Raw genomic sequence first — 26,431 nt, forward strand, 5'->3', positions numbered from 1 at the left:
CGGAGTGGGAAGGCTCAGAGCCGTTTCCGCCGCCATTGCGGATTTTGGACAGAAGATCAGCCGTAGCCACTGCTATCATCGATGCAGTGCAGAAACCACACACAGAAGGGGGGACATATTTAACATTTTTTCTGAGACCATATTTCAGACAACACGATTAACAACACCGCATATTACCTTTTAATCGTGTGTTTTTTTTTACTGGCTCCGACCTACACGTACAGTGAGGAGGTCGTAGCTAGCGCGGTGCTACCTGCCGGAGAAGCTCAAGGAAACCACCACCATGGCTCAAATCCTACCTATCCGCTTCCAGGAGCACCTGCAGGTATGTGCGCAAATCTGACAGCTATATTTAACACCCAAACGTCCTCGACATTTGTTGGTTTCCTTTCATCTTAACACCCGCTTTGACAGCTCGCTAAACGCTAAGCTAACGTCAATACCCGCAGCAAATGAATGACCTCCCCTCCCCCGTTTAGTCATCGGCTAAGCTAGCGAGCTAGCTTCATCGGGCTTTGCAACTGATGCTGTTGCCTAGTAGCCGGCGGTAACGTTAACTGTCAACGGCGACCAGGGCGAGAGAATAGTTGATAATGAACACTTTTCCTGACCTTTAGCAACCATTTTTTTTGCGTAGTTGACTTATGCATGGTTACATTTAGTTAAAATACTAGCTATTACATGAGCTATCTTAGTCGTTTGTGTGTCGTGAGGGATGTTGGACGTCATTTAATCGTAGCGTTACGTTAGCGGTGTATTCAGTCGTCGACCTGGCTAACATTAGAGTTTATCCCTAGGATGGTTGTGTTGGTGCAGCTTTGATGTAATTACCTATGCCAAGCGGTTTTAACATTTAATGGCTAGACTGGATATGTATTGCATATATCTGTTGTTTCATTATTCCTAGTCAAAAAGCACATTTTCAGATGATCACCACGTCATTCTTACTAGTTATTTTAATTTTACGTCAGTTTTGCCATTTGAATGTATTAGGCTTTCAATTCTAGATATCCACAATTACACTTTAGATATCTAGATGAACATTTCGGATATATATAATGTAATTCTTACTAATTCTTACCAAACTCCCATTTCAGATATGTACAATCCAATTGTTCCTATTCATAATTTTAATTTCACAAATTAAAAACCATTCCACATATCTATAATGTAATTTTGACTATTCAAAATACATCTGACTAGTAAAAAAGGTTATTACAGATATGTACAACGGCAATTTTACCAGTAAGAATTACATTGCAGATATCCACAATGTTCATTCTAGATATCTAAAATATAAATATGGATAAGCCCAATACACATGAATGGCAAAAGTGACGTAAAAATAATATAACTAGTAAGAATGACGTGGTGAACATCTGAAAAGGTGCTTTAGAATATACACAAGAATGCCATTGTGTATATCTGAAATGTAATTACAGGTAGGATTGTGATTCAATTAAAAGTTAAAACTGCTTGCCATATATGATGACACAAACCCTGGGATGATGATGATATGACACGAAGAGTTGTACTAAAGCCTGTTGGTAGCTGTGAAACCGTGGTCAGGTGCAGTCTGACTGGAGCCTATGTCATACAGCACGGTTGTGTGTGTCACGACATGCCATTTAAACAGCTGAAGAATCTCTGGGTAGAGATACATGCATTATAAATTCCCAAAACGCCTGGAGACGGATTAGAGTCAGTTCAGTCAAAGTCAAGCTTGGCTGGTGGTACATCTCCTCTTCTGACTGTGTGGGATTATTAGTTGTGTCTTGGGTTCTCAATAAAACCTCAAATGCAAGATCGATTCACACAAAAGACCGTTTTCATACTTTGATCTTTTCCCAATATACTCAATACTGGACAATATACTCTCAATTGCCAGTCTATTTTATCTATATTTGTATATATAGAGACTGAGAGATGTTTCTGTAATCTCGCCAATATAGAAGGGGTGGACAAAATAATAGAAACTCCTGCCAGTGTTATCACAATATGATTCATAGTTGTACCTAAGATGGTAACTAGATCTATGTTGCATAGTCCACAACTAGTGTGATCATAGAACTGTACTACAACTGCACTTCATAATGGTTAGAAATAACAAACCAGACTTATAATAATAATAATAATAATAATAATAATAATAATGGATTCTATTTTAAGCTCCTGTCATGTAGCCCTTTACATACAGAAAACAAGACTTGAGGTTTAATCCTAACATAACTACTTGTTCCTGTGGCTTCTGTTGGGCCAGGAATTTGCAGAAGTTGCCATTTAAACTAAAAAAAAAAAAGTAACCAACACATTTAAAAAAAAAGGAAGTACAAGTTTGGCTTATGGGACACTTAAAACTGTAAACTCACCATCCTAATTATAATTGGATCATTTGTATGAATGTATTTATTTAATTAAGATAATAATAGATCTTTATATTTTTTATTTAGCTCTTTTCTCATCACTCAAAGATGCTTTTTTATTTAAGTGTATCTTTACATAATTGTACGGATGGTTATGCCTTAGGTGCTGATGTTCCCTCATCACATGAACCTCTGCATATCTGCTATCTTTATACGATGTTGTCCATAAAGTTGGAATTGAATATTTGTTTTCCGGTTCTCATGAAAGTATTGTGACAATGTGATTTGTTCTTGTTAAAGTAAGTTTATGTCTTCCTTAAAACTTTATTGATCAATCAATTCCAAACAGATCACAGTGAAACTTTAACCACATGTAAATAAAATTAAAAGAGTAATATGTCTGAGCACAACATTTTTCCAACTTTATGGGCAACAGTGAATGTATAAATGTATTTAATATCCTTGATAGTTTTTTATTGAAATTGTTTTCCATGGGCAGCTACTAAAAACGAGATTTCCGTTCATATTTCAGCTCCAGAATCTGGGAATCAACCCGGCCAACATTGGCTTCAGCACTCTAACCATGGAGTCCGACAAGTTCATCTGTATAAGAGAGAAAGTGGGTGAGCAGGCCCAGGTTGTCATCATCGATATGGCCGACCCCAACAATCCCATCCGCAGGCCCATCTCTGCAGACAGCGCCATCATGAATCCTGCCAGCAAAGTTATTGCCCTTAAAGGTAAGCTCTAGCTGAAATGCATATCTAGCGCTGTTAGCACATAGCTTATGTGCCACCTAGAGAGGATGCGCTAAGTTTCTGGAAGCACGTAGACTACAAAGTAATGAGTTAAAGTTGTGGCCGGTCACATACCTTGCTATGGTGCCTTTCTAATAAACGGGGTCATTTGTGTAAATTTTGTTTGTGTTGTCAGTCAGTTAAGTAGCTGTCACAGTCTGCTTTTCATTTTGATGTTCATATGTAGACCACCCCATTTCTGTTTGTCAAAACAGGTCGAGTAACTAAAGTACAGTGTGAGAACTTTAAATGTACAAGACAGTAATATTTAAGGAAAGGTAGCCATAATACTAGTGGTAGTAAAATGTCATGCTGTCATGAATGCTTTGTCTATTTTGCTTGTTTTTGCTCTTTTTTCATTTCCTACTGCTTTCTTATGTTTGCAGACGGTGAGTTGAATTTTACATATCATGAGTTGTCAAAGTGTAATCCCGTCTGCACTGTCTTGAAATGTTTGCACAGCTGGTCATTTTAATGAATGCTTGGATTTACAGTAACACAAGCAAGCATAGCAAAATTAAGAGGGCAGCTTAAAGGACTGTATTTTTCTTTGTTTGTGTGTGTGCGTTTGTCCCATTTGCTGTACATATATTTTATATTACAACTGACCATTTTCTGAAACATGGTTGAATGAAATATACTGACTTGGAGGTGAAACCCTACCAGAAGTTGACTCACAAATAAAGCAAACCTTAAGGCAGACAGACTGTGTGAAAATCATGTAAAGGTGTTAATCTGATGACTGCCACGTCAGCATTCATTAATACAGGCAAGGCACCAACAGAACACACATCTCTGCCAGTGTATTGTCTTTAAAGAAAGAAATTCATTGAATTGAAAATGAAATGACTAACAAACCATGACATTAATGGAAAGTCAGTCGAGTATTCAGAAATGTTACAAATGATGTACCCCGGAAAATGGTTGGTAGTAATGTATAGTACGTATGTAAGTAGTAAAAGGGCTAAAAACATGCAGAAAAAATTATATTGTCAATTAAACAATGGGAAAATCAAGCAAGCAGTGGCATTTAGTCTTCAATAAGTAGTAGGTCTTTATGTATTGGCTGTCATATGGACATGTTCCTAAAAATGTTCTTAGTGTGCCGGATGTGCAAAACACAAAGGCAACACTAGTTGTTTTCATAGAAAATGTGTGTCACTGGCCTGTGGTGTTACATCCAGTATGTTCTTAATATGAGTAATGTCAGTCAGCAGAGAACAGCACATTCATACCAATTTGTAGACGGTCGCTTTGTGAACAGTTTTGTTTGTTTCTCTGCTTCTTTGAAGTATATGCTAATGTGATCTAAGGCTTTGTTGTGAGACAATTTAGTTTTTATATGCCAAATTTTCCATTAAGTTACCATGTAGAATTAGAAATGTCCCACTTTTGCGTTCCCGCTGGTACAATCACCGACAACACTGTGGCATGAGCGAGCAGGACAGTGAAACTGAGCTTAAGCTTATCGTTGTTTGGTTCTTATTTTATGAATCATAATCCGCTGGTTTAGCATTATCATGTATGCAACTAGAGGTGCAGTGTCAGGATTTTGAGAATGTTGATTATCATGGATTAACCGGCGACACAAGTCTCATAGATCAGATCAATGCGAGGGGAAATCTTGACCAGCCAGCCCCAGGACACTGCAGAGATCATAGCTAAATATGATGCTTTCTTTTGGTTACTTTCCTCCTCTTGGCCTGTGTTTGGACTATAATGCTATTTGGACCAGCTGACAGTTCACATTATATCTTATGAGTAGTCTTAAGTGGCTTATAAAATTGCTTGTATGGTGAATGTTGCTGTTGAATAACATCTGTTTAAGTGCAGTATTTGTGTTCTAGATTAATTGCAGATGTTTCACTTCACGACTCGTCACTGTATTTTATGTATTACTGTATTAACGTACTGTACTGACACTAGCAGCATTTGTTCAGAAATGTCACTGTGCGCATTGTCACTCATATACTGTATTAACAGTGTGTGTTTCAGGCTTGCTTAGGCACGATTTAATCTAAAATCTAAGTCTTGGGCTGAAAGAATTGGAGCGTTTCCTTCAGTGAGACTGAAAAGAAAAATAGAATGGGTGTGAGCGCATCCGTCCAGCATCCTTCCCATCTTCACATCTGTTTGTGTGCTTTGTGGTCGTCTTTTGCTAATCTGCATTCAGACCCAACCCAAATTCCCACATCCCTCATTTTAGGATTACATTTCAATGTGAATCCCTTAAGAGCTATAACAACATGCCTGGAGTTTCAATTCTATGGTAGGCGGTGGGGGCGGAGGGCTGGACACAGGCCTCATTTTGCACTGGGCACCTTGTTTTTCTGCAGACGTTGGTTCCTAATTGATCTGGTTTTGGTTGAAAAAATCAGTAGAGGATTGGATCATGAAACACAAGGTCGTTATTGATCCAGCTGAGAAGCACAGAAAGAGTAGTAGTAGTAGTAATCGTAGTAGTATTTCTAAGCAAGCAGAGCTAAAATAGCACTACATTAGATGCAGGCGTACCGCTGAATTGATGAAATTGGATCCAGGATGTTCCGATTTAGTAAAAGATCCACAACTCTAAAAGCTTATCAGACACCAAAACACTGCACGGCATTTTATATCCTATGAGACAGGATTTTATCATTTTGAAAAAATAATTACCCTCTGTTTATCATTTTAGCAACCATTACAACGTCAACAGTAGCCTTTTCCAGTTACAAACTGTAACAAATTGTGTCTCCAAGGTTATCATTCCTTTTTTCAATGCCAGCATGTTTTTCTGACAGTTCATTGCAAAATGATGATGTCAAACTCATGCGTCTTAGGTGCTTGAACAAAACGGAGTCATGCTTTGCAGATTTTTTTTTCTTTGACTAGGAAACCTGAATAAAGAAGAAAGCTGCACACACTTTTATCTGACTTCATCTACACTGTGTTCACACTCACAAGCAAAACATTGTGTTGACAAAGCCTTTTTTTACCACACAGAATGTCACAAAAAATGATCAAGAATCATAAAATTGTATCAATTCGCATCAATATATATATAAACAAATATGAATCTGCACGGATTTCGCCAAAGTTTTGCTATAGGACGATCCATAGCGTTGTGGAATAAGTTGAGCCAGGTTCGACTTTTTTGTCGGCCTCCCTCGCTGTGTCAACAAAGTGGCCTCAATGAAAGGAATGAGGGGACTGCATTTCTTTTGATCCAGTGCTAGTGTCGGTTTTAACACAGTCTAGTCTGTAGGGGTTTCTAAAATTTAAAAATAACTTTTATAGACTACTTTTTTAGTTCACATTATCACAAGAGGTTTTCATATTCAGCCTCAACTGAATGGGTTTCCGTTAAGTTTATTACATCAGTGCTGTGGAGTATGGTTTGGCTGCACTGGCTGATCATTTTGGGAATGTGGACATAACTGTGTATTTCTTTAAACTAGGGCTGCAGCTATCGGATTTTTTGTAATCGTGTATTAATCGTTTAAAGAGAAAGATGTGCAATACACTCGTAATTTAATAATAATTAAATTACGAGTGTATTTACTATTTATAATATTCTATTATTCAGAGTGGTGCATAAAATCAGTTTACTCAAACAGGTTTCAAAGACAAATAGATTCATTTAGATAATGAATTACAGATAGGGTAATATCTAACAACAACAAGCAACGAACCAAACTCCACTGACACATTTCCTCAAACAAAACTGTAATGAGTGATCAGGTAGAGTAGGTAACGTTATTTTTGACATTTCATGAAAAACTAAACATAGAGGCATTCACGAGGACAGCTTACGTTACTCATTATATTCCTGTTTATCCATAACTACGGCAACCGCCCTCCTTAAACCGGAACAGCGGCACTCTGTGAAGTGGCGTTAACAACGGGCTGCTTTCGGCTCAGACGCTGTATCATCACTGTCATGCTGTTGTGGTATAACAGTTCTAGTTAACAGTGTGCACATTGCACCTTTTTGGCTTATTTTTTAAGTGCGAAATGATTCTCTGCCTTTTCCGGATGTAGTGGTGTGCATCCGCAAAAGCGGTCCGTGTGGAAACAATGATCCCTGTGCTGAACAGGCCGCATAACGCGTGAGATAGGAATTAAACGAATCATCGAGGTAGATATTTTGCCTCGATTCATTTTTGTAATCGAGTAACTCGAGTAATTGTTTCAGCCCTAAGTTAAACCAATCTCACTCGTCTTGGGCAGCTCTAAGCCAACGGTGCCCTTGCAAAATAGAAAGTGGAGTAAGCAGAACGGGTCTGATATCCGGTGCATGAGAGGTCGCCAGATATCATATGCCAGACTACATCAGACCTAACTGAATGCAGATCCAATAGTGGTTGCCCTTTTGTTGGTCTTGCCTCTTGTTTTGACACTGGTACTGGCTTTTTGTATGGTCCTTCGATGTTACTCAAACCAAACCCCGACTGCCTACCAACATTTCTCCAGCAATTGGAAGTTGGTATTTGTTGTTATGTTTTACTCCCAAAGTCTGCTGTGGTTTGTGTGTGGTAGCTTTAGTCACTGACTGATTTTCTTTTCTACTAGTATTAGTAGAATGTTTGTGCAGCATTCGTCTGCGTCTCTGTACGTTAACCTTAGCTCTGGGTATTTTCAGCGGCAAAGACCCTGCAGATCTTCAACATTGAGATGAAGAGCAAGATGAAGGCTCACACGATGACAGATGACGTGACCTTCTGGAAGTGGATCTCCCTCAACACTGTTGCCCTGGTCACAGACAACGCAGTCTACCACTGGAGCATGGAGGGTGATTCTCAGCCAATCAAAGTCTTCGACCGTCACTCCAGCCTGGCAGGCTGCCAAATCATCAACTACCGCACTGACGCCAAACAGAAGTGGTTGCTGCTCATTGGCATTTCAGCACAGGTAATCGTTTTGACAAAACATTATTACTGTTAATCACAAATAATAGTATGGGAGAACAGCAATACAACATCTTAATAATATACTACATGGTCATACTTGCCCAGTAATCTAGAGTGGGATTTTTTTTTTGTGATTAATTACTTGTAATAAGTTTGAAATCACATATTGTATGTATGTATGTATGTTATTCTTTCCTTCAATAATGGCTTTAACAGAGATAAAAACAATATAATTTAGACAAAAAAATGTATTATTTATTTACATTTGATATCATTTTGCCCCAACAAGAAGAAGAATTAGATGATTCAAACTTTAATGTAGTCAGTGTCTCCACAGTGTTGCATGACAGGGCAGAATACCTTCGTAACTTTGACTTTGAATTTGAGTTTTGAGTTTGAATATAAAGTTGTGATCCCGCCTGCCACAAAAGCATAATTTGTTACCTTTTTATTAGTAGTAGTGTGTGTGTATGTATAGTATTACAGGGCTTAAAATTGTTCAGCTCCGTGCCTGATTTCAGAGAGGTTTTAAATTCATATAAAAATACTTAATTCAATACATTGTACACATTTCCTCCTGGACAACTTTTCAGGCTCACATCATTAATTGCTTTAACGCATGGTTTCATCTACCATAAAGTGTAATACAAAAATATTTCAGTGTATGGGTTATAAAGATAATACTTAAATAAATATTGCAGGTTAAGTCTGTATAATGAACTTCCTCATAGACTTCAATGGCCTTAGTGAGGCTGGATGCAGAGGTGTTAAATAACCAATAAATAAATAAATACAATCTTAATGTGAATATAAATGGCAGACACCTTTGGCCTAACTTGTGGGATTTCTGTCTTCTTCAGCAAAACCGTGTTGTTGGAGCCATGCAGCTGTATTCAGTGGACAGGAAGGTGTCTCAGCCCATCGAAGGCCATGCTGCTGGCTTTGCACAGTTCAAGATGGAGGGCAACACTGAAGAGTCAACCCTGTTCTGCTTTGCTGTGCGTGGACAGGCGGGAGGAAAGGTAAAGATTCACTGGCACTGCTATGAGATCAGGATAGACTCATCTGAAAAGCCGAAATCAATAAGTTCTGGGAGCATGCAGAATCCAAACTGAATTCATTTGTAACTTGACTTTGTCTCATTTCGTCTCAATGTCTTTTTGCTTCTAGCTGCATATCATTGAAGTGGGGACTCCGCCGACTGGGAACCAGCCTTTTCCAAAGAAAGCTGTGGATGTTTTCTTTCCTCCAGAAGCTCAGAATGACTTCCCTGTTGCCATGCAGGTAAGATAAATAACCATCTATTAAAGCATGAAGCTGTTACTCACTCAGACATTTTGGTAATGGTCTTTTTGTTTATCATTTACACCTTTTTAAACCTCCTTCTGTACATCTAGATCAGTTCCAAGCAAGACGTAGTCTTTCTCATCACCAAATATGGCTACATCCACCTGTATGACCTGGAGACTGGAACCTGTATCTACATGAACAGGATCAGCGGGGAGACCATTTTTGTCACTGCCCCCCATGAGCCTACTGCGGGTATCATTGGAGTCAACAGGAAAGGACAGGTACGTTAATGTGCACACTAATGGGCCCTCTGTTTATCTAATAGGTGGAATCTGTTGAGATTCAGCTCCCAATAGCCTTTCCTTTTAAATGCACATTCTTAAAGTCACAACAGCCAACATACCATGGGTTCATGTTGATGGTAAGATCAAACTGGATCTTTGACTCCATGCTGGTTAGCATAAGCATTCAATGACATTAACTAAGATGACTAAAATAATATCTCTTGCAAAGTAGGGCCCTGGAATTAAACCTAAATTAAGCAACAACCCTTCAGGCAATTATGTCATTCAGGCTGCTTCTTATTTGGATTGACTGATGAAATGGCTTCAGGTGTCTGACCAACAAATGTTTGTAGGATCCATGCAGTGTTAACTCTATTATCTGTTTTATTTGGATGTAGGTTGTGCCAAAATTATGTTTTTGGAGGTCTGAAATAGGGATCAAATCCACTTCTAACTCTTAATGCACTTCTTAAAATACAAATGTTATTTAAATTTGTAAAGTTGTTTAAAAACATTTTTAATTAAGAATATCTCCCAGAGACCACCAACTAAACTAGCTTACAGGGCTCAAAAAACCTATTATGGGTGTACACAGCCCCTACTCCTGCTCCTGACTCCTGATTTGGGAAGGTTGTGGAATGTAAGCAAATGTAAAGAAAAGACATTTGTCACATTTTTCAAAACTATGCTGCAAGTAACATCCTCCAACTAAACCCAGACTAAACAGAGACAATGCAGGCTGTGTGAAATAAATGTTGATTTAAGTTCAGCAATGTTGTGTCTCATTTGTTGTTATTATTATTATTATTAGATTGTTGTTTATTTTATCAGATGCAAAAAAAAAACAACACTCTTATCGGTCGACCACTAATTTATTTCTAAATCTGTGCCAGTTTGAGACTAAGTGTGTGTGTATGCATACTACATTCTTGTCTATCTGGGTCTGTTATTGCTGACTTTTATTGGTGTTTCACTGTCCTTGTGGTATGCCAGCCCCTTTTGTCTATCAGCGTGGGTCCCTGGATGTTGTTGTGTGACCTTGACTGAGGAAATCTCTGAAAATAACAGACTGTAGCAGCATCTTTGGTGTCAGGCAGCATGTGACAGTCACAGCAGGAGGGCTAAGCTCTGCCAAGCAGACTACACAATCTAATCCTGTTATGGCTCTTACCTGCAGGTCTACCATATACAGCTCAGTGTACAGCACACACAGAATGTAACACTACACGCGACAATCCCTCTGTGAAATTTAGGAATATGACAAGTACACGTTTTAATTCACTCAACTCTATTTTTGGTAATGGAGGTGTGGACAAAGAGCTTGCCAACAATCCTCTTAATTAACTTTTATACAGAGAGGTGTCAAATTGTTGAAAATCATTTCTTAGTTTTTCTGTTCTCTGTGCATGGAGTAGCATGTGTGTTGCTTAACCCAGGATAACTGTAGGTGTTCTGGGTAAAGAATGTTTCCTTTTGATTATTTATATCACTACATATGTTTTTGCTGTTGTGGTAGTTTTTTTTTAATAGACTGAGGAATAAACTACATACAAATGTAACGTGGGCCCTGTTTTTGGTATCTTCGTACAGATAATAAAGCATGCAAGTGTGCTTTTTCCAGGTGTTGTCGGTGTGTGTGGAGGAGGAAAACATCATTCCCTACATCACCAATGTGCTCCAAAACCCAGACCTGGCTCTCCGCATGGCTGTCCGCAACAACCTTGCTGGTGCTGAGGAGCTGTTTGCCCGCAAGTTCAACACCCTCTTTGCAGCGGGGAATTACTCAGAAGCTGCCAAGGTGGCGGCCAATGCACCCAAGGTACGCCCAGTGTGCCACCATGCACTCAGAGCAGGGTCAAACAACGTGACTTTATTCACAGTTCAGACTGTTAAGACTAAGCTCAGACTGTTAAGACTAAGCAGATTTCTGTAGCTTAGTATGACAATAAACACCAGTTTTATGTTAAACAAGTTTAGATTTGCACACCAAAGTAGTTTAAAAGTAATTAGACTAAGACCAGATTAATTGGGGATGTAGTGTTTTTAAGGCCACTAATGTTCACCTGAGGTAACACCACCACAATTCTTATATGCAAAGGTGACTTCTGAAAATCAAACCGTCACACTAATGACTTTGTCTATCCATCCATCTTTCTTTTCCAGGGTATCCTGCGGACCCCAGACACCATCCGTCGGTTCCAGAGTGTTCCAGCCCAACCAGGCCAGACGTCTCCATTGCTCCAATACTTTGGCATCTTGCTGGACCAAGGCCAACTTAATAAGTTCGAGTCTCTGGAGCTGTGCAGGCCTGTCCTCCAACAGGGCCGCAAGCAACTGCTAGAGAAATGGTTGAAAGAGGACAAGGTATGTGTCCAGTGGTCGGTTATATAATGGAAAATCTTTATCTTATCATGTTGTGAAAAGTATCTATTCAGAAACACATGTGCTCTTTGGAAGGTAGCCAGCATAGAGTTTGAGTGCTGGACTGACTTACTCTAAGCACACACTAAAATGTATTCCAAGCAAAAGATTTATTATTTGTCAGGGAGAAACGGAGATTGTCTGGCCTAAACTTTGGTGCCACGAAGGTAGAGCACAGTTTAGCTTACTGTTAAAGCTAGTTAGCTCCTCCACGTCTACACATGCCCCTTTACTGCTGCTTTCATTAATGTCTGTTTTTGAACACAGAATTATTTTTGTTTCTGGAAGAACTGAGCATTTTTCTTCAATAAAGTGACTGAAATCAAAATCTAGAATTCCTATTCTTTTAAACACAACATCAATGCAGAGGCTTGAGGATAACATATAAATGCCGGTTTGGGTTTTTAGTTTGCTTGAAAAAGATTAAAGTGCATCCGTTCTGTTTCTCTCATGTTCTTCTCCTGGTTCCTTAATTGTTTTGTTTTGGACTTGTATCTCTTCTGAACCCTAGGTTGTTTTTTAATGGCCCTCTGTGTGTGTTTACAGCTCGAGTGCTCTGAGGAGCTCGGAGACTTGGTGAAGTCTGTAGATCCTACCCTTGCCCTCAGTGTATACCTCAGAGCCAACGTCCCCAGTAAGGTCATTCAGTGCTTTGCAGAGACTGGACAGTTCCAGAAGATCGTCCTCTACGCCAAGAAGGTTTGTGACAATGTCTTATTTTTTTTTTTATTCCTAGCTTAGCTTGTATAATATTAGACTATTGTGGTTTAGAGAAAGGAGAGAGTGTGATCCTCCAAGGTATGTTGCTGTGTTATGATCTGTAAGCCCTGTGTTTTTGTTACATTTTTGTATTTTACATGGTTACATCGTAGCTATGACACTCTTCAGATGTCAGATGTAGGGCCGTTAGGCTTAAAGATCTGTTGTCCCTGTAGGTGGGCTACACCCCAGACTGGATCTTCCTGCTAAGAAACGTAATGCGGATCAGTCCAGAGCAGGGCCTTCAGTTCTCCCAGATGCTGGTTCAAGATGAAGAGCCACTTGCTGACATTACACAGGTAAAAAAAAAAATGTTGCCAATTCAGAAGCGGAATTATGCAATGACTACTGCTCTACACCCCTTACCAAATAATAAATTAAAAGAAGTGGTTATTTGATTAAAAAAAGAAATCCAGTCTTTCTGAGTTTGACGTCTATGATCATTTCTCTCTTTCGTGTCTCCAGATTGTTGATGTGTTCATGGAGTACAACCTGATCCAGCAGTGCACATCCTTCCTCCTAGATGCCCTGAAGAATAACAGACCCATGGAGGGACCACTGCAGACACGCCTGCTGGAAATGAATTTGGTGCACGCACCACAGGTACATAAATGACCCCGATCTTGAATTGGAATACTGCAGTTTGATGAACAGAAGCACAAAATAAATCCAAAAACATAAATTTAAATCATCAAGTGACTCACTGTGTTTCCCTTTGCTAAAAAAACAAATTCGCTATTGTGTCTTTGCGAATTTTCCTGTTTTAAAACTATGTTGGAATGTTTTTGTCCCTGTGTCATATCTTTCAGGTTGCAGACGCCATCCTTGGCAATCAGATGTTCACCCACTATGATCGTGCTCATGTGGCACAGCTGTGTGAGAAGGCCGGTCTCCTGCAGAGGGCACTGGAGCATTATACTGACTTGTATGATATTAAGCGCGCTGTGGTGCACACACACCTTCTCAACCCAGAGGTAGAAAACAGACCAAGAAAACGCTATCAAAAATAAATAAAACGTGACTGTAATCCTGTTTTCTTTTGGATTGCTGATTGTTTTCTGTTTGTCTCTGCAGTGGCTGGTGAATTTCTTTGGCTCCTTGTCAGTGGAGGACTCTCTGGAGTGTCTGAGGGCCATGCTGTCCGCAAACATCAGACAGAACCTGCAGATCTGTGTCCAGGTCGCCTCCAAGTACCACGAGCAGCTCACTACTCAGTCCCTCACTGAATTATTTGAGTCGTTCAAGAGCTTTGAAGGTAAGCTGGGAATATACTGACTACTAAGCACTTCCTGTCCATTTTGAGAAAACGGCACGTTTTAAAAGATATTTTCAGTTGGCTGTTCTGTTGATTTAGACTTTTTTTTTGTCCTTTAGGTTTGTTCTACTTCTTGGGTTCAATTGTGAACTTCAGCCAGGATCCAGAGGTCCACTTCAAATATATCCAGGCCGCCTGCAAGACAGGTCAGATCAAAGAGGTGGAGAGAATCTGCCGAGAGAGCAACTGCTACGACCCTGAACGTGTGAAGAACTTCCTCAAGGTTAGAAAATAGACCCGTGCAGAATAAACATGCCGCCATAAAATAATATAACCTCTCTGCCTCTAATTTATCCAGACTATCATTCAATAAAGCTAGCAATTATTAACCAATACATATTTTATTTTATTTATCTCTACAGGAAGCCAAGCTGACTGACCAGCTGCCTTTGATCATTGTGTGTGACCGCTTCGATTTTGTCCACGATCTGGTCCTGTACCTGTACCGCAACAGCCTGCAGAAATACATTGAGATCTATGTGCAGAAGGTATATATCTACTTCTTTGCCAGTTGGAAATAGTATTTTTGAAAATCCAGAACAGTACATAGATTAACATTTAACTGAACCTACATTAAAAGGGTTTGCTTAGTCTGCCATGTGTGAAAACGGCATCCTGTATCTTGTTTCCTCTCTCCTCACTTACATTGATTCAGACTGACTCTCTCCACTTGAAATAAACTATTGCTATACATTTGTCCTTGAATATGTAGTAACTTTATGATTATTTGTCCCAGGTGAACCCGAGCCGTCTGCCCGTAGTCATTGGAGGGTTACTGGATGTGGATTGTGCTGAGGATGTCATTAAGAACCTGATTTTGGTGGTTAGAGGGCAGTTCTCCACAGACGAACTGGTTGCTGAAGTGGAGAAAAGAAATCGGTAAGAAGAGTGGAACTAATCAGGCTGCATAACAATAGTGGAATCACTGGGTCAACACATATTGAGTGATGAGTTGTTTTCAGAGCACTGGGAAATTCTGTATATCCTTCTCCAGACTGAAGCTGCTGCTGCCTTGGTTAGAGGCCCGTATTCATGAAGGCTGCGAGGAGCCTGCTACCCACAACGCTCTGGCGAAGATCTACATCGACAGCAACAACAACCCTGAGCGCTTCCTGAGGGAGAACCCCTACTACGACAGCCGCGTGGTGGGCAAGTACTGTGAGAAAAGAGACCCCCACCTGGCCTGTGTGGCCTACGAAAGAGGACAGTGTGACCAAGAACTGATTCATGTGAGTTTAAACTGAAATCATACTCCCATAAAAGGCAAATATATGGGTCATTTTGTGAGTTATGATGACCATTGTGTTCTCATGTTTCTTGTATATTTTGCTTCAGGTGTGCAATGAGAACTCGCTGTTCAAGAGTCTGTCCCGCTACCTTGTACGTCGCAAGAACCCTGAGCTATGGGCGAGCGTGCTGCTGGAGACCAACAATTACAGAAGACCACTCATCGACCAGGTCTGACCCCCTTGGTGTCTCTGATACTAAATTTGCTACATCAACTTAAATTGTTCATGCAAAAAGCTGCTGGCTAACGGCTTGGTTTTTTTTTTTTATATCAATCCTGTAAAATAAAGTTAGCATTCATATTGGATTCATTTCATAATTTACATATTTTAGTTTTACCCTTGTCTTTTTATAACAGTTTTATTATAGGCTTATTAAATTGTAATCTAGGATATATTTTTTACATTTGCCTAAAACATCAGCTGAAGTGCATCACGTCCGTTGTCCTTCTTTGCTGCAGGTTGTCCAGACAGCCTTGTCTGAGACTCAGGATCCAGAGGAGGTGTCTGTCACAGTCAAGGCCTTCATGACCGCCGACCTTCCCAATGAGCTCATTGAGCTTCTGGAGAAGATTGTCCTGGATAACTCTGTCTTTAGCGAGCACAGGTGAGAGAGTGTCTTGAGCCTCATTTTGAAGTGTCTTGAGTTGTGATGATGTTACCCAAACACGCTAGCCACATAGAAAACAAGACCCTGACTGAGATTGTCTTTTGTATTCAGAAACCTCCAGAATTTGCTCATCCTGACCGCCATTAAAGCTGATCGGACACGTGTTATGGAGTACATCAACCGTCTGGACAACTACGACGCCCCAGACATCGCTAACATCGCCATCAGCAATGAGCTTTTTGAGGAGGCCTTTGCTATTTTTAGAAAATTTGATGTCAACACCTCTGCTGTGCAGGTCAGTGGATTACTGCTACTTTAAGGTGTTTAAGAACTCTAGGGCATGTTATTCTGGGATCATATACTTGACCTAAGCCCCGATTTATATCAGCCACCAAAATTGTCATTAAGTTTGATGTAAAATTATCTGCATATTGTCTTTTTCTGTCCAGGTTCTGATTGAGCACATTGGTAACCTGGACAGAGCTTATGAGTTTGCTGAGCGTTGCAATGAGCCACCAGTTTGGAGTCAGCTGGCAAAGGCCCAGCTTCTGAAGGGCCTGGTCAAAGAAGCCATTGACTCTTACATTAAGGCGGATGACCCCTCTGCTTACATGGAGGTGGGACAAGCTGCAGCCCAAAGCGGTAAGATAAACCATTTTATCAACTCATTTGTTGCTTTGATCTGATGAATGCTAAATTCAGTGTGATTTGTCATTTACTTTAATAGTGTTTTGGTAAATATACGGTAGATTGAAGAGATCTTGAATCAGAGTTGATTGTTGTGTGCAGGAAACTGGGAGGACCTGGTGAAGTTTCTGCAGATGGCCCGTAAGAAGGCCCGCGAGTCGTACGTTGAAACAGAATTGATCTTTGCCCTGGCCAAGACCAACCGCCTGGCTGAGCTAGAAGAGTTCATCAATGGACCCAATAACGCTCACATTCAGCAAGTAGGTCCCGGGAAGCGCAACAGTACACACTCCTACACAGTTGTTAGCACTTAATTCTCTTTCACCTGTTTACAGTTGCCATTTTGCTGATTGTGCTCTCCCTTTTGCGTCAATGTTCCTTCAGGTCGGTGATCGTTGCTATGACGACAAGATGTATGATGCAGCCAAACTGCTTTACAACAACGTGTCCAACTTTGGCCGTCTGGCCTCCACTCTGGTGCACCTGGGAGAGTACCAGGCAGCTGTGGATGGAGCTCGCAAGGCCAACAGCACTCGCACCTGGAAGGAGGTGAGGAATGACGGCACAGTTTCATTTTTCACTCGAGTAAAGAATCAGATGCAGCACTTTAGAGCCTGCAGTGAGTTCAACACAAAGTGTGTCTATAGTGTCTGTAAAGTAAAAAATGGGACCAGTGTCCTGTCCATTAGTTTATATTAAACACATTATTTGATTTGGTTCTTTCCTCTTCCAGGTGTGTTTTGCGTGTGTAGACGGGAAAGAGTTCCGTCTTGCCCAGATGTGTGGTCTGCATATTGTCGTCCATGCTGATGAACTGGAGGAACTCATCAACTACTACCAGGTAACTGGGGGAACTGGGACTAGTGTAAAACTCACCTGTCGATCTTCTTCTTTGTGAATGCTGAGTAACTACTGAGCATATATACTATCTGGAATCACACAAGCACACGTGGCACAGGGCAGTAGGGTTGCCAGGTGCCCTTGTCTTGCACTTAAACACCAAATATCCAAGCTTTTGGCTGTATTACTGGTTTAAAGGGTAATGGTGAGGGTCATTAAGTCTGTCTGTACCCTCAGGACCGCGGTTACTTTGAGGAGCTGATCACCATGCTGGAGGCTGCCCTGGGACTGGAGCGGGCCCACATGGGTATGTTCACTGAGCTGGCCATCCTCTACTCCAAATTCAAACCCCAGAAGATGAGGGAGCACCTGGAGCTCTTCTGGTCCCGTGTCAACATTCCAAAGGTAGGGGAGAGGAGCAACAGCAGCATCTTCAAACTAAGCATGATTTATCATCTTTACAACATAAACACGTTACATCCCCTGATAATCTGTTTTATAGACGCACGACTTGGTTAACAACAGTTGTAGCGGTCAGTCTTAATGACAGCTGTTAGATTTGGTCAAGTCTTATTTGCCTCTCTGTGCAAAGACAACAAAAAGTTCCTCATCTACTTTAATTTACTATGCGTTCATGGACTAACCTGTGTGCATCTCTGTGTGTGTGGGTGTGTGTGTCAGGTTCTCAGGGCAGCAGAGCAGGCCCACCTCTGGGGGGAGCTGGTATTCCTCTATGACAAGTACGAGGAGTACGACAACGCTATTATCACCATGATGAACCACCCAGCTGATGCCTGGAAGGAGGGCCAGTTCAAAGACATTGTCACAAAGGTAAAAAAATTAGGGATGCTAGTTGTCGTACTGCTAACACTTTCTACAATTAACAACGTGCCAATGCACTACTGAGCTATTGTGATATAAATCAAGATGAAGATCACTTTGAGTATGTGTGTGTTGTAGGTGGCCAATGTGGAGCTGTACTACAAAGCAGTCCAGTTTTATCTGGAGTTCAAACCACTGTTACTGAACGACCTGCTCATCGTCCTCTCTCCAAGACTGGACCACTCACGCGCTGTCAACTTCTTCAGCAAGGTCCGGGGCCGTTATTTCTTTCTGTTAACAATTCTCAAAGTGTTAGGTTGTATGCATCTACAGAATATCTTTGAAAAAGAAATGCTGTTGTTGATTAAGTTATGAGTGACTGTTCCCTATAGAAGTGCAGATTACATTAAAAAAATGATGATGATTTTTTTGAAACAGGTGAAACAGCTGCCTCTGGTTAAACCTTACCTAAGGTCTGTCCAGAATCACAACAACAAGTCAGTAAATGAGGCACTCAACAACCTCTTCATCATTGAGGAAGACTATGCGGTATGATATTTTGTTATTGTGCATCATAACAGATAGTATCATAATCTGTTTAACATATATTTTTATGTTGAGTGAGGTGAGAAAAATGTTATTTCAGTTGTATCTTATAATCCCCTCTCTTTATTATCTAGGCACTGCGTACTTCTATCGATGCCTATGACAACTTTGACAACATCTCGCTGGCCCAGGGCCTGGAGAAGCACGAGTTGATTGAGTTTAGGAGGATCGCAGCCTACCTTTTCAAGGGCAACAACCGCTGGAAACAGAGCGTCGAGCTCTGCAAGAAGGACAAGCTCTACAAGGTGCGTGGACTCTCAAAACAATTAATACATTTTCAATATATACTGCAGTTCTTTCAAGTCATTTAACTCACAGCATCTCATTTCACCCCTGACACTAACTGAAAGCGTAATGATGTAAAATGGTCACGTTCCCTAAGTCAATTTGTTGAACTGTAATTGTGCTTTTTCGCTCCGCAGGATGCCATGCAGTACGCATCAGAGTCCAAAGACATCGAGCTGGCAGAGGAGCTCCTGGCTTGGTTCCTGAACGAGGACAAGAAGGAGTGTTTTGCAGCCTGCCTATTCACCTGCTACGACCTGCTGCGGCCCGACGTGGTGCTGGAGACCGCCTGGCGACACAACATCATGGACTTCTCCATGCCATACTTCATCCAGGTCATGAGGGAGTATCTTTCTAAGGTGGGTTGGCCAGAGGTAACCAGTGTGTGTTGTGTATCAGGACAAGGTAGATGGCTTTGTGAGAAGGTTTCTTAAGAGAGAAAAGTATATCACGTCATGTTCTAGATACCTTCTGTGTTTTTAAGATATAACTACAGTGAAAGACGGTAATTAGAAGGCAGATGTGAAACATTGCCTGCTACTTTTTTTCCCCTGCTGTCAGGTGTTGTTAATACTTGAAACATGAAATAGTATTTGCAAACCTGTACCTGTTTGTAGAGAGCCACACGTCTCAGGTTTACCATGTCACACCTGTTCATAGAGAAATTAAATATTCAAATGAATCTTTAGATGCTTTTTCTCTGATCCGTTTCCAGCCTTTTGACAGGTAAAAAAGCACCGGCAGCTGCTTAAATGTGTTTGCAAATACTATTCAATAGGCAGTACAATTTCCCCCAGAGCGTATGGAAGATAAAGCCCTGCCAGCTATTCTTTCCTCCATTCATGCTCATCTTCTTATGCTTCTGTCAGTCATGTGTCATCACTGGCGTTTTCCTTTTCATTTCGGTTTCCATCCATTCAAGCTACTTTTCCATACAAATGTGTTCAAGAGGAGATTCATAACTGCTGTGTTGCTCTTCCTGCCATCTATCTCTGTTACATGGCATAAACAAATTACCCACATATTGCTTTCATAACAGACAGCAGACCTGAGTGAAGCATTTGTTTAAAAAAAAAAGCCAACTTGAAATGCCAAGTTGATGATTTTTATTACATCCAAATATTTCAGTTTGCCATATAAGCTGTTAGTTACGCAAACATCTTGTAGTTTGTCTTCTTGTGGCTGACTACTGCTTATCGTTGAAAACCAACCAACCAAAACCACCAGTTGGTTACTTAAAACATATTAAAGTCTTTATACATTACTTTATGATTTATGTATTATCACTGTACAATATGTAGGACATCTTGTTTGAGTGTTTAAATATACTCTAGGCCCTATGAGAATTTTTATTTTCACACTGTTGCAAACAACAGAGGGGAATTTCCCAGTACCAGAGTGATCTCAAGTCTGCATTTGTATCAAAAGTGGCGTTATTACCCGCATCAGTCTCTCAGGATTTTTGTGTTTTCTTTAAGTGACTAGCCCTGTGTTTGCTCTTCTCTCTCTGTCAATTTTCTATTTTTGGGAGACTTCCATTTGTTTTTTATTTTCCTCCTTAAGTTGCCTCTCTGAATTTCCTTTCCAGGTTGATGCGATAAAGGAAAAGGTGAAAGTCGAATCCATTTTCTAATCATTCTTTTTGACCCCTCTCCCCTTCCTGTAGCCTGTAGTTTGGAGGAGTAAAATTAGCAGAAACTGCATGACCTCCCCCCCTCCCCCTCGTCACTCTGCTGCTTCTGATTGTAAACTCCACATCTCCACTAGACCACCAACCAACCCACAAGACTCCAGAGCGGGGCTCTTCACGCCCATCCCTCAGGGCTCTGCTAGGTTTGCTGGTGTCAGTGGTGGCTCTGGATCAAACAGTTTGAGTTTTTGAATCTGACAGGAACAAAACACTTGGCCAAGAGGAAGTGTGGAAATCTGTTTCTCTAATGTGTCTAAGACGCAACAATTCTATTCCACCTTGACATTATGTCTTAGATCATCGCTAACAAATGCTGATAGTATTCACTAGGGTTGCAAAAGGGCGGAAGATTTCCCAGAAACTTTCCATGGAAGGTTAAGCTGGGGAATTTTGGAAATATTCCAAATTGAAAATTTTCCATGGGAATTATTGGAATCAATGTGAATTAACAGGAAATTAGAGGTAATTTATACAAACTGTATCATATCCAAACATAGATGTATACATTTTGTTCTGTCATAGGCAGACATCCATGCAAAATAATGAAAACAATTCAAAAACATTACATTTCAACACATTTATTTGTACGTAGACCTACAAAAAAAACATGAATGTTGAGTAAAATATTACTCATCCCCCCCGACCCCACCCATTCAAAAACTAAGTAGAAATCGTGTGTGCATGTGATAGAGGTATAGCTTAGATATTCTCAAGTGTACTTGCATGAAATCTGGTTATTTAAGTCAAGATTATGCTAAAATATATATTTCCTCAACTGTATTTAAATCCCTGTGAAGGATCAACCTTCAATTTTGTAAATCCCCAATACATTCCCGTTAATTCCCATAAATTCCTGGTAATTGCAGTGGAAATTTTCCAACTTTGGAAATTCCCAGAATTTTGCAACCCTAGTATGCACATACTGAGACATTTCATAGAGATCACTGTAAACATTTGCTTTGGTTAAGTGGTGGCTTGTTGCTGTCAGGCTAAAGGATCTATATTTATATACTTGCAGGACTTGTAGGATTACAGTTAGACTTTGTTTGTATGTACTTGCATTCTGCTGACGGCTTTGTTTGGGTCATCTGGAAACACATTGGTAACACAACCCTTTGAAGTTGATATGGCAAATTAGAACTTTTTTGCTGAAAAACGCTGCTAACGACACTGAGGGCAGTGCGAGTGAACTAAAACAATGCGCTGAAAGTTCCCCTAAAGCCCGACAGAGCCGAGGAGAACCGGTGCTAATTGTCTGTGCCCCACCACAACCTCGCTCCTTCAAAGCCACACACTTAAGCCAGCATGCCCATCAGCTCTCTGTAGGTGTGGGTAATGAGCGCCACTCTGGATAACAACCTCACCTACCGGGGTCAGGTCCTTTTCTCACCAGACTTGTAGAGCAATTCTAATGTTGAACTGTCCCGTAACACCACTCAGCTGCAGTGTCATCATCCTGACTCCATTCAGGATCATTTCAGGAAGCGTATGTGTTCACCCTGTTCTGTACATTTGTAATGGGAGTTTCAGGGCGCATGTATAATTCTCGACTATATCTTAACGTTGAGAGGGGTGAGGCAACATTTCTATCTGTATTCGGACAGTGGTGCAGTAGCATCGACTGCAGCTAAGTGTAAAACCTAATTCCAATAGTTAAAGAGCCACTGAGGCGTTATTTTAATGAAGAGACCTTTCTTTTGTTTTCTCCATGTTTTTCTATTCTTCTGTATATTTCTTTATCCCATAGAAGAATACAGACGATAAAAACCTTCAACATTAGTAAACGCATTTTGAGAAAGCAGTATATTTCTACAGTCCATGTCTCTGAGTATTCTTTGCTACTGTAAAATGTGGTCTCTTCAAGCAACAAATCTGGAGTTTATGATATTAAATAATCTATTTGGGTGTGTTCTTTGGGGGGAAAACAAATGTAGAGCAGCAAGCATGCGTTTCCCCCTCCCCTGGTGGCACCAGCCGCACTCAGGCCAGGCTAGTAGACATCAATGTTGGCTGTGCCTGCTTCTGGAAACCTTGAGCTGGCTGTACAAAAACCATCCCCTCCACCCTCTCTCACACCTCCTCCACTATGCTCTCTGCTTCTGTCTTTTTCTCTCATGCACTCTTCGAGAAGACAATAACTCAACTGCCGCTTCAGCATGCATCTCAACCCTTCTCTTCTGAAATGAACCAAGAGCCTGTCTTTTCTCAAAAGAGCCTGCTTAACCAGACTGACTGACCATAGTAGTAAACCAGACAGTATGTAGAGAACTTGAACCCACGACCACCGTAAGCGGAAAGCTTTCCTGTTGCAGCACTAAGCACCGTCCTTCATCGTTATCAGTGTTTCAGTTGTACACAGTCATAGCTGAGGGTCCTATCTGAAGCTTTTTGCTGGCTGCTTAACTCTTTGAATTGGTTTTTAGCGCTCTCTTCAGTCCTTTCTTCGTTATTGTCTGCCTCTGAGCTGCTTGGCAAATAATAAAGCACCAAAGAAAAGTTTTAGAAAGTTGAGTCTCAAGGCTGCTACATACTAGTAGCTGATAGAATAGAGACAACAAATGTAATCATAATGTTTGTTCTTAGTATTTTTGATAGTTTCCATCCCAGACAAAACAATTAGGCAGTTAATTGTAAATTATAGGGAGCCAACTATTTTGTTAATCAGTTTATGTATCATGTTTTCACCAAATATGTGATAATAAATTGAATATCTTTGGGTTTTAGTCTGATGGTCGGACAAAACAGGGGAAATTGTCATGGGCATTTTTCACTATTGTCTGAAATACGCATAATACTATATATATACTATACTATAATAATATATACTTTATACATAATACGGGATATTTATTGATAAAATAGTTGTTAGATGCAGAATTCACTATACTGCAGAAACTTAGTAAATGTATGTATTAATCTTCCAATAAATACATACAATACAATGTTTGTGGATGGCACACACAAGTCTACAGACGAGCAAGTGTACACACACACACACACACACACACACACACACAGACAGGCACATTGAAGCATGTTTCAGCCTCAAGTTTTCCTAATAACTGTATTTCGTTAGTACCAGGGCATCTATAGAGCTCAGCCTTTCAGAATCAAGTATTCACCCCTGTTAAGCTCATAGTTAGAGCTTAAAAAATGTGTTATAATTATTACTGATAGAAATGCCCGTTCTTGATTGCTACCTAAGACTGATTGACTGATTCTGCGTTTCTTTTAATGCAAACGTGCAGATATTCTGCTAAGAGATTGATAAACTAGCTAACAGGGGTGAGAAAAATATTATATGTTGGTCTTAGTAAGTCTACTTGTACTGGTGAGGGGTTGGTTCTCTACATACTCCACATTTCCAACATGTTAGAGTAGATGATTTGGATGGCTGGATGGTGGGACCATTATTGCCCAGTAGCTGTTTGTCTTTGTCTCCTCCCATAATCCCCAGTACTTTCCACAAAGAAGTGGATGTCTATCTGATAGACTGTTGTAGCCCAGCTCGACAGAGTAGCCAGTAGCTCTCTAGCTGTAGTTACTCCTTTTGCCATATAGAGGGCCTTCCAACACATTAGAAAGGCCTGCCTCCTGCAGCCTGTTTTTATTTAAATCTGGACTGTATTCGTCTTCGCCTGTCAGGAATGGTCCCATCCGTCAGCCAGTGCAATAACCCAGAGGTCAGTTTTTACAAACCCAGCGTCTCAGCCCTTGCTCTTCAAGAGCCCCGTCGGCCACAATCTAACTGAAGTCTGACACCGCCACCCTTGTTGTGTTTTCCACAGGTGGACAAACTCGAGGCCTCCGAGTCCCTGAGGAAACAGGAGGAGCAGGCTACTGAGTCTCAACCCATTGTTTACGGTAAAAAGTCCACTCTGATGAATACGGGGATGTAAAGGAAAACCTCAAGAATGTTTTTGACAATATGAAAGCAGCCATGCTCTTTCAACTGCTGGTGTTTGTGTTGCAGGCACACCGCAGCTCATGCTCACAGCAGGGCCCAACGTGGCAGTGCCTCCTCAGCAGCCCTACGGTTACGGCTACACAGCAGCACCAGGCTACGGCCAGCCCCCACAGCCCAGCTTCGGTTATGGCATGTGAACACCCAACCACCCCGACCCCCTCCCTCACCACCATCACACCTTGACCTGACACCTTCCCTCCAGTTGTCCTTCTCTTTGTGTTCCTCACCAGCTTCCCATGGTCTTCTACTCACAACAGGGGCCACAAAGCAAGCAACAGCCCACTCTCGTTTTGAGTACTATTTTTTTGTTATGTCGTCCTGTTACAAGAGAAAACATTTAACTGCATCGAAGGACTTTTATTTGTATTGTTTGAAAAAGAAAATGGACCATGTTTGTTTTTTTTCACATTCCATATTTATGACTACTTATTTAGAGTATTTTTGTTTATGTTATTGTCATGTTTTTTTATTGTTTTATGGTTTGTGCAGAAGTGGACTTGCTAAAGCTCAGCAACAAACCTTTGAAGTAGGTGGAGGAGCATTGGATTTTGCACTCGTGAAGAAATTATTGTAGAGAGGCTCTTACTTTTGTTGTACTGAACATGTGAACAGCTTACATTGTCTCGTTTGTCTGTATAATGCATTTCATCATTGTATATTCTGAGGAAAAAAGGTTACATATAATATTTGAACATATATTGCCATTTCGATGGCTATAGTTAGCAACACTAAGTAATGATAGTATATTCTGCACAGGCGTGTAGCTTTATTGAGTTTTAAATGCATACAGACGTATGTCACTGTGTGTATGAGGGTGTATGTGCGTGTGTGAGAGAGTGTGCGAGTGTGACCTGATGATAAGAATAAGAATTTTAATCCCCTCTCAGCCTGTACTGGGCTATCCAAACCACCCTCCTAGATGTTAGCTCTCCTTCATTGGCTCCATGTATTTAGGTGACCTCTTGTGCCGTGTACAGTGCTTGTGTGAGACTGTATCTGTGTATGTGCAAGGACGGGACCACGGCTACCAAACCCCAGGGCCCTTACCCCACAACCGTACTGTGTGTGTGTGTGTGTGTGTATTTACTCGGAACCCTCCTCGTGCTGAGGTCCGCGTATGCCAGGTGTTGTAGTGTTTCCCTTGGTCACCATTACTTTTGTTTTTTTGCGTGTACAGATGTGAACATGAAGAATTGAAAACTTTTAGATGGATACCCCACCCATCTGTCCTCCACCCACTCTCCTGTCCTGTTTTCCTCCTCCGTTAATGCTCAGCAGCAAGAACAAACGAGGAAGAAGAAGACGACAGGCTGGTGGAACCCATTGGTGTTCTAATGACAGCTTGATTAGATCCATAAACACTCCTGTAGGTTGTGTGTTTAGATGGTTATGATGAAGAAAATTAGGTCTCAGTACGTCCAGTTCTTTGACAAGAATGGTCTGAAATAAGAGCTTGTATTTACCTTGATGTACTTAACTTCCTTACATGCTTTAAGCTGTGTGTGTGTAAAGTGTCATCC

General features: G+C 40.8%; 1 protein-coding gene across 2 annotated transcripts; it reads left to right on the top strand.

Annotated features, from left to right (window-relative positions):
* The first annotated feature begins 131 nt into the window (after positions 1–131).
* LOC310946875 (clathrin heavy chain 1-like) lies at positions 132–26,384 on the top strand. Of its 2 annotated transcripts, XM_083913449.1 has the most exons (33): positions 132–325; positions 2,896–3,103; positions 7,782–8,050; positions 8,910–9,071; positions 9,220–9,333; positions 9,447–9,620; positions 11,245–11,442; positions 11,787–11,987; positions 12,591–12,743; positions 12,980–13,102; positions 13,269–13,406; positions 13,613–13,777; positions 13,878–14,058; positions 14,178–14,341; positions 14,481–14,606; positions 14,855–14,997; positions 15,113–15,347; positions 15,454–15,576; positions 15,866–16,011; positions 16,126–16,309; positions 16,464–16,656; positions 16,804–16,961; positions 17,086–17,250; positions 17,435–17,542; positions 17,779–17,946; positions 18,223–18,372; positions 18,502–18,633; positions 18,802–18,912; positions 19,044–19,214; positions 19,392–19,613; positions 20,843–20,863; positions 24,733–24,808; positions 24,918–26,384. In XM_083913449.1, exons 1-33 carry the CDS (start codon positions 284–286, stop codon positions 25,046–25,048), a joined length of 5,055 nt encoding a protein of 1,684 aa, XP_083769575.1. In that variant the 5' UTR covers positions 132–283; the 3' UTR covers positions 25,049–26,384. The 2 variants fall into 2 exon arrangements, with proteins under 2 accessions (XP_083769575.1, XP_083769576.1); XM_083913450.1 differs by lacking the exon at positions 20,843–20,863.
* Positions 26,385–26,431: the final 47 nt, after the last annotated feature.

The sequence above is a fragment of the Echiichthys vipera genome, assembly GCF_963691815.1.
Source record: "Echiichthys vipera genome assembly, chromosome: 5".
NCBI lineage: Eukaryota > Metazoa > Chordata > Actinopteri > Perciformes > Trachinidae > Echiichthys > Echiichthys vipera.

Bases quoted from the DNA above. Each gene is read 5' to 3' on its own strand.
- LOC310946875 (XM_083913449.1), top strand. From the start codon at position 284: ATGGCTCAAATCCTACCTATCCGCTTCCAGGAGCACCTGCAG. The intron at 13,407-13,612 runs GTACATAAATGA...CATATCTTTCAG, and splicing joins ATTTGGTGCACGCACCACAG to GTTGCAGACGCCATCCTTGG. The intron at 24,809-24,917 runs GTAAAAAGTCCA...TTTGTGTTGCAG, and splicing joins GTCTCAACCCATTGTTTACG to GCACACCGCAGCTCATGCTC.